General features: G+C 60.6%; 1 protein-coding gene across 3 annotated transcripts; it reads right to left on the bottom strand.

Moving 5' to 3' along the window:
* Positions 1-1,121: 1,121 nt before the first annotated feature.
* On the bottom strand, positions 1,122-10,921 carry ENGASE (endo-beta-N-acetylglucosaminidase). 3 transcript variants are annotated; one of them, XM_014863547.3, is made up of 14 exons: positions 10,697-10,921; positions 8,971-9,038; positions 8,611-8,812; positions 7,453-7,601; positions 6,718-6,875; positions 5,994-6,142; positions 5,511-5,676; positions 4,478-4,581; positions 3,999-4,107; positions 3,600-3,790; positions 2,889-3,037; positions 2,237-2,345; positions 1,798-1,909; positions 1,122-1,589 (listed from the first exon to the last, which is right to left on the bottom strand). In XM_014863547.3, exons 1-14 carry the CDS (start codon positions 10,774-10,776, stop codon positions 1,170-1,172), a joined length of 2,166 nt encoding a protein of 721 aa, XP_014719033.3. In that variant the 5' UTR covers positions 10,777-10,921; the 3' UTR covers positions 1,122-1,169. The 3 variants fall into 3 exon arrangements, with proteins under 3 accessions (XP_014719033.3, XP_014719023.3, XP_044601175.2); XM_014863537.3 differs by having other exon boundaries at positions 10,629-10,888; XM_044745240.2 differs by having other exon boundaries at positions 1,123-1,589; positions 8,611-8,808; positions 10,697-10,809.
* Between the last annotated feature and the right edge of the window lie 325 nt (positions 10,922-11,246).

Raw genomic sequence — 11,246 nt, 5'->3', positions numbered from 1 at the left:
TGCCCTCAGGGCCCCCTCACATCTCGTAGCACAGGTGGAGGAAAAGAGGAATGGGAAAGGAATCCCCATACTGGCCTCTGAGACCTGGGGGTGAGAGACCCCAAGAACAAGGGACTTCAGGCTTCTAAGGCTGTCCAAAGATCACAGCAGACACCACTCGGGCCTGGAGGAGAGCAGCATTACCCAAGGCTGTGTGGTCGAGACCCAACCCCGGGAAGCCACCAGTGGCCCAGGTGTCAACACCAGAGCTGTGCGGCTGGAGAAGCCGCCTCCAGCCCACTTACCCACCTCTCCTCCCCAGAGAGCCACCGGCCAGCCTGAGTATGGACCGGGGAAGAAGGGAGGTGCTAGAAGAGAGAAAAGGAAGCAAGAGAGGAAGGCGACTGCAGCGGGTAGGCCCCGCAGCACCTGCGCTGGGAGAGGCTGAGGAGGGGCGGCGAGAAGGGACGCCAGCCCAGCTCTCCCCCAAGGCAGTGGGCCGGGCTGCAGCCCAAGGGCCTTCCTGGGCCAGCCAGGCCTCCTGCTGCCCGAGTGTAGAGGCAGGGCCGAGGCACACAGACTGCCCGGTGCAAGCTTCGCCCCATACCCATGACCCCAAAGACACGTAGCAGGGCACAGGGCCCCTGGGAAAGCCACAGCATCAGGTGGTCTAGACCGTGGTGGCCCGCCTGCCTGCCCGGGTGGAGGTGCAACCTGGCACCAGCCTGGCCCTGGGCTCCCGCTCCTATGAAGCAACACTGCCTGGCGCCTGCAGGCGCCCGTCATTCCTGCACCCACCCCCTCGGGGCCTCTGCTCTCAGTCCACACCCTTGGACCCACACCATTCTCAGCATCGGCATCTTTCAGCTTACTAGGAAATATCTTTCATGGAATTTTCTGCGCTAAACTTTCCCAAATGGTTTCACTTTTACCTGGGAACTATATACCATGGAGAGGGTGCAGACAAAAATGGGAGGGGTCCGTTCACCTCAGGGAATTATCAACCGACTTTGTGGTTTTCCTATACCAATGCCCCCCATGAAGATGCCACTGCCCGCATCCTCCTGGGGTCCCGTGGTCCCTGCCCCAGCCCTGGGAACCCGGGTCTCCCCGCTGCTGCCTGCACACATCACGGCCCAGCAAGGAAGCAGCCTCGGACTTGAGGTGGGAAGACGGGCTTTAATGTCCAGTCACGAGGCAGGCATGGAGTAGAGCATGGCCGCCCTGCCCCACTCGGCCTGCGGCACCAGAAACCCCTCCTTGGGGACAGGCTCCACGAGGAACTCCACACGGCCATCCTGGCCGGGCCCTATGGCTGCCACTGCCAGGTCCACTATCCGATACTGGTTGACAAAAGCCAGGCCCAGGAGCGTGGGCTTCTCGGGCCCCGGCGGCCCCCCGCCAGCAGAGCAGCCGGCTGTCCCTCTGCAGCAGTGGACCCGGAAGCATCGGACGTGGGAGAGCAGGTAGGACCAGTGCAGAGTACAGCTGAGCTGGAGGCCGGCAGGGTGGCCCTCGCCCTCAGAGGCAGCCTGCTGCCAGCGCAAGTGGGAGACAGTGACCGCCTGCACCCGCGGCAGAGGCTTCAGCAGGCTGCCGGCGTCCACCACCTGCCAGGAGACAGGACTCAGCACAGCCGGGAGGCCCAGGGAGTTCTCGGTGCCTGCCCCGCGTGGTCCCACTCCCCAGGACCCCCACCCAACTCTCCTCTGACCCAGGGGAGGCAGGAGGTGGTCAGCTTGGGGCCACATTCCACCTCTTCTACAACGGGACAGACACCTCAGCCTGAGCCCCAGCAAGGCACCCGGGATGCCTCACCTGGATTTCTCCAAGGCGACAGACGAAGTCCTCCTCCTGGCTGCCCGGAAGCCGTGAGAAACGAACAAAGAGGTCCTGCAGGAGGCAGCCGCGCAGGCTCACCTCGTAGCAGCTGGGGGGCAAACAGAGGCCGGTCACAAGGGGCCTCAGCTCGCTGCCTTCAAGGCTGGCTGCTGGGAGGCCCCATGCCGTGGCAGTAAGGGAGTTCCAGCGGACCCGGTGGTGAGCAGGAAACCCTAGACCTAAGGTGTGACTGTGACGGCTCGCAGCGAGCGTCCTGGCTTATGTCGTGGAGCTGCCTGAAACCCAGGGGTCGCCCCAGGGCCCGTCCATCCCTCCAGTTCTGGGGCTTCTTAACAGAGAGCCCCTCACTCCTCAAGTCCCCACCCTAGCGTGGCCATGCCCTGCCGGGGACGCAAGAGGAAGGAGAGCGGCTCACCGCTGGATCCAGCCCCCGCGGAGCTGCTGGCCGCAGTGGCCCACCCATCTAGCCAGCTTGGCAGGGGGCACCCGGAGGGGCCGGGGGCTGTACCGTGAGCTTGTTTCTGCTGGAGGAGGAAACATGGGACTTGAGAAAGAGGAGAAGCCAAAGGAAACCACACCAGGAGGTGTCCACTGAACAGGGAGCCCTGGGGGCCAGCAAGACTCCCTGTGGCCCCAGCGCTGTGACCTGCCAGGACGGGCTGAGGCCCCAGGGGAAAGAGGAGGGGGTGGAGGGGAGAAAGCATGCAGATGGATGTCCAGGACTGGACTTGGCCTAACTCTCCTGGCTTCGCCCCCGCCCTCAGACACCCCCCCTCTCGGTGCCATGGCCGGCAGGAGGCCCAGCCCTGAGTCCTGCGGGAGCACACGTCCAACCCACACAGCACGCTGTGCTGCCCAACAGGGGCCAGAGGTGTCGGCTGAGAGATGAACCTCTCTGTCCGGGCCTGGACCCCAATGGCGCCAACAAGAGCAGAGGCAGGATCTGCCAACGCTGCCCACGGCAGCTCCCCACACCCCAGGCACCCTGCTAGACTCCTCTTCCCCGAGCTGCCTCTGAGAAGAGAGAGACCTGCAAGGAGAGGCAGGAGCCGACCCCATCCCCTCACCGTTCAAGGCTGAGATGCCACCGATGTGACAGCTGCCCACACTCCCTGTGGTGAGCTCCAGGGCCACCCCGACATCCGTAGGCCCTTCGAGCTTGTACACCATGGACAGGAAGATTCTGGGCGGCACAGGGACCTGCAGGGAGAATAACCTGGAGGAGGAAGGTCGAGATGAGAGGCCCCCGAGAAAGCCTGCCGAGACCCCGAGCCGGCTCCAGGTGCGGCCGCCAGCCTCGCCCTCCAGGAGTGGGACCGTGCAGTCCTGCTCACCGCTGGGCACAGCCCTCCCCCGAGGCCAGACCCTTTCACAGCTGAAAAGTCTCGGCTCTGAAATACTATAGGCTCCCCGTGTAGGAAGAACCTAAAGGAGTCAGACTCTGAGACAGAAGGTGGAGCGCGGGGGCCACGGCTGGGGAGGGGGAGGGGGAGGGGGTGGGAGTTGGTCAATGGGGATAGTTCCATTTCCCAAGATGAAAAAGTTCTGGAGATTGGCTGCCCAGCAGTGTGCAGACAGTTAATGCTACCGTACTGTACACTCAAAAACGGTTAAGATGGTAAATTGTATTATGTGTTCTTTACCACAATAAAAAAAAAATCTCAGTTCTGTCCTCGGTCCTCATTCTGGCCTCCGCTGCCCATCTGTCCAGTTCAACAATCGACATGGACGATGGGAGACGCTGAGCCCCCACGTCTCATCTCCACTCACTCACCTACCTCACAGCCACATCTCCAACCTCACGTGGAATCGCCCCCCGGATGAGCAGGGAGCTGCCCCCGTTCCAGGCATCCGCCAGGCAACAGTGGGTCTTCACCCAGCCCCGTCTGGCCCCTTCCAGCCTGTGCTCTCCAAAGAGGGGCTGGATTTCCTGGGCGCTGGGGTGGTACCAGGGACCCACCGCCTCCTCCTGAAGGAAAAGAGAGGATCAGAGGCGGGGTGGGGGCAGACAGCACAGGGCACGCAGACGAGCTGCCATCATTGCCCTTCACGCACCCCAAGGCCCCTCCCACCTCTCCCAGCTGAGGCTCGAAGACACGGAGAAGGCAGCTATGTGCCATGCCACAGACAACCAGGAACCCCACTGCCCTGGTCACCCAGCATAGAGAGCCACACACCTGGCCATAGCAGACTCTCCGAGTCCCCATGCCCAGGCAGAAAGAGGTGACAAAGGGCAAGGAACAGATGCTGTGCGTGGGCAGATAGCGTTCCAGCAAACTCCAGAACCTGCAGAGAGACACGTGGAGGCAGTGGCTCTCATCCGGAGTAACGGGGCCTCAACGCCCCTTGAACTCGTTCTCGGGGCTTTCCTGCATCCCCTCCAGCATGACTGCAGCTCCCCAACTATGGACGTGCAGGAGATGCAAGGCTGTGGGAGTGGTCCCTCGGGATCCCCAACCTCCGTCCTTCCTGTTGAACTGGTCTCCAGGACCCCCCACCCGGAAGCAGCCAAGGTGGCCAAGCCCCTGGTCCTGCCGTGACCACCCCTGGAAAGCTCACTGGAGAGCAAGTCCTGAGCTACCGCAGGAAGCAGAGAAACTGCCTGAGACCCGCCGCCATGAGCCTACACTCAGCCCCTGGGACGGGCAGGACTCACTTGTCCTGGTTCTGGAAGAAATCCTTCTTCTCCAGACACTCGTACACCCAGCCAGGAGCAAAGAGAGCCGCCGAGAACCCATGCTTCCGGATCAGCTCCAGGGACTAGGGAGACAGCAGTCAGGGAGACGCCCCACCCCGAGCAATGCTGGACACGTCAGGACCCACCAGCATCCAGACACAGACCTGGGTGCTCTCGGGGGCCAGCCTGGAAAGGGGAGGCTGGAGCTGGCAACTACTCCCTCTCAACTCCACTTAGGGCTTTTAGGATTCATCCCCTGTAGTTCCACAGCCAACCTGAAGAGGGCGTGATGGCGGTGGGGAGAAGAGCTCAGGGAGATGTCCAAGTGGGCAGGGGTCTGCTGGGGGAGGGGGCGGGGAGGGAGGTGGGGGCCCCTCTCAGGATGCACGGGTCTCTCTCACTACACCTCTTGTTACAGCATCAGACTCACAGGGGTGGAGAGGATCTTCAGTTATCGGACTAATTTATTCACTTAAAGCTTAACTAAGGAGTAAGAATGTCCCGTGGCACCGGGACAGCCGAACCCCTCTTCATCCTACACCATGTGGGGCAGCGCCTGTACCCCTTCCTCTTTTCTCACTGCCAGCACTGCCAGCACAACTGGCCTCACCAGGAAAACCTCGCTCGTTTCCAAAGCTTGGGGTGTTTACTCGGTCCTCAGCCCTGAGCTGCCCGTGAAAGAAAGTGCTGCCCCCGAGCCAGCCTGGTGGCGGGAACTGCGAGCTCAGGGCCTTCGAGGCATGCAGCCTGAGGGAGGAAGAGCCCCTAGAGACCGGCAGTCCAACAGGCACCCCATCCTCCAACACCAACACAAGAAGGACCCTCTGGCTAGAAACGGGCTGGAAGTTAAGATTTCGGGGCACTGCTTAGCCTTAGGGCAGGTCACCGACATTTCTCAGTGCCTCAGTTTCCCCATTCTGGCAAGAATAACTGCCACCTCTCTTTCCCCTGAGGGTGCAGATGGGAACAAAAGATCTGCCACAAAGCCAGGCACGCAGGCCGCAGTGCCCACCTTGTCCGTGTCAAATCGACCCCCTACGACGTTCCCCCGGGCGAACACGTCGACGCCCACGTACACATCGGCCAGGCGCTCCCCGGCCAGCGCCAGCATCCGCTCCAGATGCTCCTCCCGCCAGTTGTAGTTGGTGAAGAAGCCGTCAGAGGAATCGAAGAAAACCCTAGGAGGCAGCAAGGACCGGCCATGAGGACCAGACCAGGGGCTCAGGGTCACCCGCCCTGCAACCCCAGCCTCCCTCCCCCCACCCAGCATCCACTCATAACCGACAGACTATGGGCTGCCTCCAGGACCCAGAACAGGCTGCTCCCGGAGAGGGAGAGCCCAGAGCACCAATTCTACCTGCTGACATCACGCTGTGCGATAACGCTGCCTCCTCCTCTGTCCACCCAAGGCCATCGGCCATGCAATGCTCAGGAGACAGACAGGGCTCCCGCCCCCTCTGCCCAGAGGGCCGGCCGGCCGGCCCTGCAGACCCACCTGTTGTGCTCGTTCAGTTCATTCTGCCATTTGAGCTGCCCGCTGCTCACCACGCTGTCATACCAGAGAACCAAGCCCCTCGGAACATGCTGGTGTAGCTGAGTGGTCAGGTACCGGAGGAAACGGGGCATGTTCCCCACTGCGGCCAGCTGCGGAGAGGGACGAAGACAGGACCCTCGGTGAGGCCCAGAGAGGTCTGTGTTGAGAAGTGCCAGGCTCAGGACAGCAGGACACTTAATCCCAGGAGCAAAGAGACCCACCAAAAAAGCCATGGTCCCAGAAGCCCCTCAACCCCACGGCCACCGAGCGGAGGGTCAGCCAGAGCCCGTGTGACTTCGATTCCCCTCTGAAGCCAGAAGGGCACAGGCACAGCAACCAGGAGAAGACAGATGCCACGAGTGGGGAGGCGGCATGAGAAGGAAGCCACACACGCAGCCCAAGCACAGCACAAACACGGGGAAGGACAGGTGTCACCCTGAAAGAGCCAGAGAAGCAAAGCTCAGCCCAGCACGGTCTCTGGACACAGTGCTGGAGGAGGTTCCGTCTCGCTGTGAAGTGACAGAGACGTCTGAGCTGGCTCTAACTGGGAAGCAGGAAGTGGCTCCTGCTGCTGTAAGGGAGCCGGCCCAGCCCAAGCCGAGAGGAGGCTGAGGATGGCAGCGGAGGGACCCTGCATGGCAGCAGGGGCGGGGCGGGGCGAGCGCCGGGAGAAAGGCCTGCTCACACTCAGCGAGTTCTCAATGTTGATCAGCCAGCCATCAAATCGGAAAAACCGGGCAAGCGAGACCAGCTGGTCAGCCACCACCTGGTACGAGCGCTCGTCCCCGGCCAGGAAGGCTTCACAGAGCTGCCCACCTGCTATCCACTCGGTGATGAAAGTCCCTGCCAGGACAGGAGAGAAACAAGGTCAGGCATGGCCTCATTCTCCCTCCGACCCAGCAGCTCGCAAAGTGTGGCTCCTGCACCAGCGGCACAGGTATCGCCCGCAAACTTGCTAGACAACTTGAATTCTCGGGCCCCATCCGTAGATATCTAGTGAGCCAGACACTGCAGCGGGGTCCAGCAATGACTCGCATGCAGGCGGGGGCTTGAGGAGCACTTCTCTACCCGGGGTCAGCCGCCCACGGCCTGTGGGCCACGTCCAGCCACCACCTGTTTCTGTACATACAGGTTCACTGGAACACAGCCACATCATTTATTCGCCTATTGTCCGTGGCTGCTCTTGTCTCACTAGCAGTTACAACAGCCACCCAAGGGCCTGCAAAGCTGGAAATATTTACTATCTGGTCCTTTCCAGAAAGAGTTTGCCTACACCTGTCCAAACACATCCAGGCAGCCCCCAGGTGAGGAGCTCTGCTCACTAAGCAGCAGACCAGGCCCGAGCCGTTTAACCCCTGGGTCCCCTGGCAGGTGTGCCACGTCTGCCCGAGTCAGACGGAGGCCAGTCCCCGGCTCTTACCCAGCACACAGACTCCGTGCCTGTGGGCGGCATTGGTCCAGCCCACCGGGGGGATGGTGACGGTGTGATGGCTGAAGTACACAAAGATGTCAATGTACTGCCAGTGGTAGAAGGAGTAAGGATTGTGCACTGCCGCGCCCTGAATAAACCTGAGCAAAGAAACAAACAAAACCAGGAGGAAGTGAGGACCCAGGAAACACAATAAGGACACAGTGACCTCAAAGTGAAAACAGAGCAGCCCAGGTCAAGTTTCCCGTCAGTTCCCTTCAGTCGGCACTAACCGAAAGCTTGCTGTGGACCAGGCACTGTGAAGATACCAGAGCGAGAAGCAGGACTGCGCCACAGTGCTCACAGTGAAAGGATTAGCCTAACGGACACATTTTCACAGGTCGTGCAGGCCTTCGCTACTGGATCTGGCCAGACGGAGCATTTTTAGCCTCAATGCACAGACAAACAAAGGACGGAAGGAAAGAGAAACAGATGGGCGCATGCAAAAGCTCCCTGTCTCGGCTTCCCCGCTCTATTCAGAGGTAAGCCGTTCCTCCGGGACACAGTGTCCTGCATGGAAGGCTGGGGTGATAACCACAGGAGCAGCACTAACATTTCAAAACCTGTCCGTTTGTGCTTTGGCCGCCAGCTCTGACTCAAGCCATCAACCCACACACGACGACATCGATCATCGTAGCCAAGACTGTTTTATGGACGTTTAAAATCTCTAATCTGACTCCACAGCAACTCCGGCGGATACGCCCCTGGCTGGGAGCGGGAGGCGGCGTGTAACAACTCTGAGCATCAGAAGCCAGAGCCAACGGCCCGAACACAGAATCAGAGCTTAAGCGGGGAAGGTGAGGAACAGAAATCAGGGAAGCACAAGTCTCTAGGCCAGGCAGCCAGAGGAAGGTGCCCTGACACCACGCCCTCCCCAATCTACCAGAGTTCAAGTGCAGGCAGGCCTCGGAGTCAGAGGGTCTCAGAGCGGAAGGACGCACCCACTACCACCAAACCCTTACAGACAAAGCAGAGGCCTGAGCCCCTCTCCCCATTAGGGGTCACCCAGTCCCGCGTCCCATCTCCAGCCAGTGTTTCCGCACACAGCACTCTCCCCACCCCCACCAAAGGAAAACAAGTGACAAAATAAGGGTTAGGCGATGTGCTCACTTGTCATCCAGGTACCCGCCCATCATGTCATGGCACAACAATGTCCGGGGCCTGCGGCTGCTCAGAGGGGGCTGGCGACACTCGGAGGGCTGCAAGGCCACGTTGAAGCCGTCCTCCACATTGGGCGTCCATGCCAAGAGCTCCTCCAGGGAAGACAAGTAAAAGCTGATGGGCTTGGTGGTGTCCTTGTCATAATATCTACCTGGTCAGAGGAGGGAAACAGTGAGGAATTACCAGAAATCTGGGGATTAACAGAAATGCTCCGACAGTAACCGAGAGGGGATGAGAGGGGAAGGAGCGGTCCCGGACAGAAGCCTGAAGAGTGAACGCGGAGACAGGCTGCAGAGCCTCCGTCCTCACCTGGCAAAGGCTCCGGGCTAAAACTGACCACCTGACGGAAGACTGCCTCTTCTTGCTCCTCCTCGATTCTAAGCAAAGAGGGAGTTTAAAAGTTTTTCTAAATAAAAAGGTAAAGAAAAAGAACAGCTAAAAGTGAATAAACTAGGCCCCATCTGGACGTGCAGGGGGAGGTATGCTCTGGCTTGCATTTTTTAATGCAAACTACGGGAACATGGATCAAGTCAAAGAGGCTGGCAGGCGCCCGTCTTCGGCAGCAGCCCATGTCAGCCAGAGCTGAGCCTCTGCTCGGACACAAAAACCACCTCTACCCTCTTGTTAGGAATACACCCCCTACCCCCTAAAACAGCCACAAGGTATCACCCTGCAGAGACCAAAGATATATACTTCACAGGTTTTGCCACGTGCAAGGGGCAGGAAAACTCAAAGAACTAGAAGGTTTAAGGGCCTAAGGGAGCAGGGGCCAAGCTTTCGCTACAGTCCACATTTCCCTAACTGTGCTCCATGGAGCCCTCGCTGACCCCCAGCTGGAGGGCTGTTGTGGGGAGTAGAGCCCCTTTGGTATGTTATGGTGGAAGACCCTGGATAAATCTAAATTAAACAGCTTTTTTTTTTAATTATTACTATTATTTAGAGCAGTGAGAAGACAGCGCAGCTGCCACTTATCGGTCATGGGCTTCAAAGGTGACATGCTCTGAAGCTACCAATGTCCGAGGCCACTTCTTGGTTAAAGGGGGTATCATCTGCCAACACCCCACTTCCACCAGACACCTGTGGGCAAAGCTCCCTCTTTAGGATCCGCCACACCCGAAACCTTTGGAACCTGGCTAATGACGGCCAGGGGTGGCAGGGATGACAGACTAAGGTGGAAGGGCCATGGAAAATGCTCCTTTTCGAATTTCACTCCACCACTCCACTCTTCCCCAACAGCCAGGGACCACTTGCTTCCCACTCTTGTCCAGTCTGAACTGGACCAGTCTCACTCTTTGGGTTTAAAAACAAAGCTAAGGATGCTGTTTCCAGAAGGCCACATCTGTCCTCCTAACTTCCCCCAGGTGAGCAAATGTCCCGACAAGGAAGGAAGCCCAGCCTTGAAGGGCATGTTCCTCCCTTATATGCCTCTGTGCTCTTGCCCATTCTGTTCCCTCAAACTAGAACACCCTTCTCCCCACTCTCCATCTGCTGAAATCTGCCTCCTCCTGAAGACCCAGTTCAGATGTCCCCGCTCCAGGCGCCACCCACTTCTGGTCCAGCAGGGACAGGAATAACCCTAATTACACCAGCTGGCCCCCACTCAGCAATTACAAATGGCACGCTAGGATCCCCTGCGTAGACCGAAGGCCCGGGGAGACAGGTGGCATTATCAACCCATTTCACAGGTGAGGAGGCCGCGGCTTCCTGCCCACACGCCAGGATGCGCAGACCACCACCAACCACCACCATCCCCGCACCCGGCGCTCTGGGGTCCCACCCCGGTTCCGAGACCCCCTCCGGCGCCCAGTGCCGGGCGGGGGTCTCTCCTGGGGAAGGGCTGGCTGCCGGCAGGGGCGGGCGCACTGGCTCGGGCAGGACCCGCGGCGGACAGCGGGCGTAGGGGCCCGGGAACCAAGGTCCTGCGCCCCGAGCCCGCCGGCACCCCGCGACCCGGACCAGGCACCCACCGACTCCGGCCCGACGGCCCGCCGCGGGGCTGGGGCCTCCGGTTTTGCCCGCCCGGCCTCTCGCCCACCTTCTCCGCGGCCGCCGCCGGCCCGGCCGCCGCTCCCGCCGCCATGCGGCCACCCGGGTCACAGCTCCGGCCGCCTCCATGGCGCCGCCGAGCCAGCCGCCGCCGCCGCTCTCGGCCCCGCCGCCGACCAATCGCAGGCCTGGGCCCGCCCCCGCCACCGCCCGCCGACCAATGGGGGCTGCGCGGCGCCGCTGCCCGGCCCCGACCCGGCCCAGGAGGACTCGGCGCGCGCTCTGGGCCCGCGGCGCTGCAGCCCGGACTTTGTAGCCGGAGGAAGGGCTGGGGGCGGGGCCTGGTGGGGCGGGGCCTCAAGAGGGCGGGGCCGCGGCGAGGGGCGGGGCCTGGGTCTGAGCCCAGGGTTCCGGAACGCTCCTAGGAACCTGGTTTTTCGGGCGCGAGTGGGGGTTCATCTCGGAGAGATTACGCCATCTGACAAAGTCAGTAAACTGCAGATGTGAGATCTGAGCTGAGATCGTGTAAACCCTATTCAGGGAGGATTTTCAGAAAAAGGTGAAATCGTAAATCTCATTCAGGTAAGGACAAGTGCTAA

This window comes from Equus asinus, chromosome 13, assembly GCF_041296235.1.
Source record: "Equus asinus isolate D_3611 breed Donkey chromosome 13, EquAss-T2T_v2, whole genome shotgun sequence".
Taxonomy (NCBI): Eukaryota; Metazoa; Chordata; class Mammalia; order Perissodactyla; family Equidae; genus Equus; species Equus asinus.
This window is presented reverse-complemented; position numbering and strand designations above follow the sequence as displayed.

Excerpts from the sequence above, each read along its gene's own strand:
- ENGASE (XM_014863537.3), bottom strand. The coding sequence starts at position 10,741 with ATGGCGGCGGGAGCGGCGGCCGGGCCGGCGGCGGCCGCGGAGAAGGTG. Across the intron at positions 6,143-6,717 it reads ACATTGAGAACTCGCTGAGT|CTGGCCGCAGTGGGGAACAT; the intron begins GTGAGCAGGCCT and ends CCCTCTCCGCAG. Across the intron at positions 1,590-1,797 it reads GTCGCCTTGGAGAAATCCAG|GTGGTGGACGCCGGCAGCCT; the intron begins GTGAGGCATCCC and ends GTCTCCTGGCAG.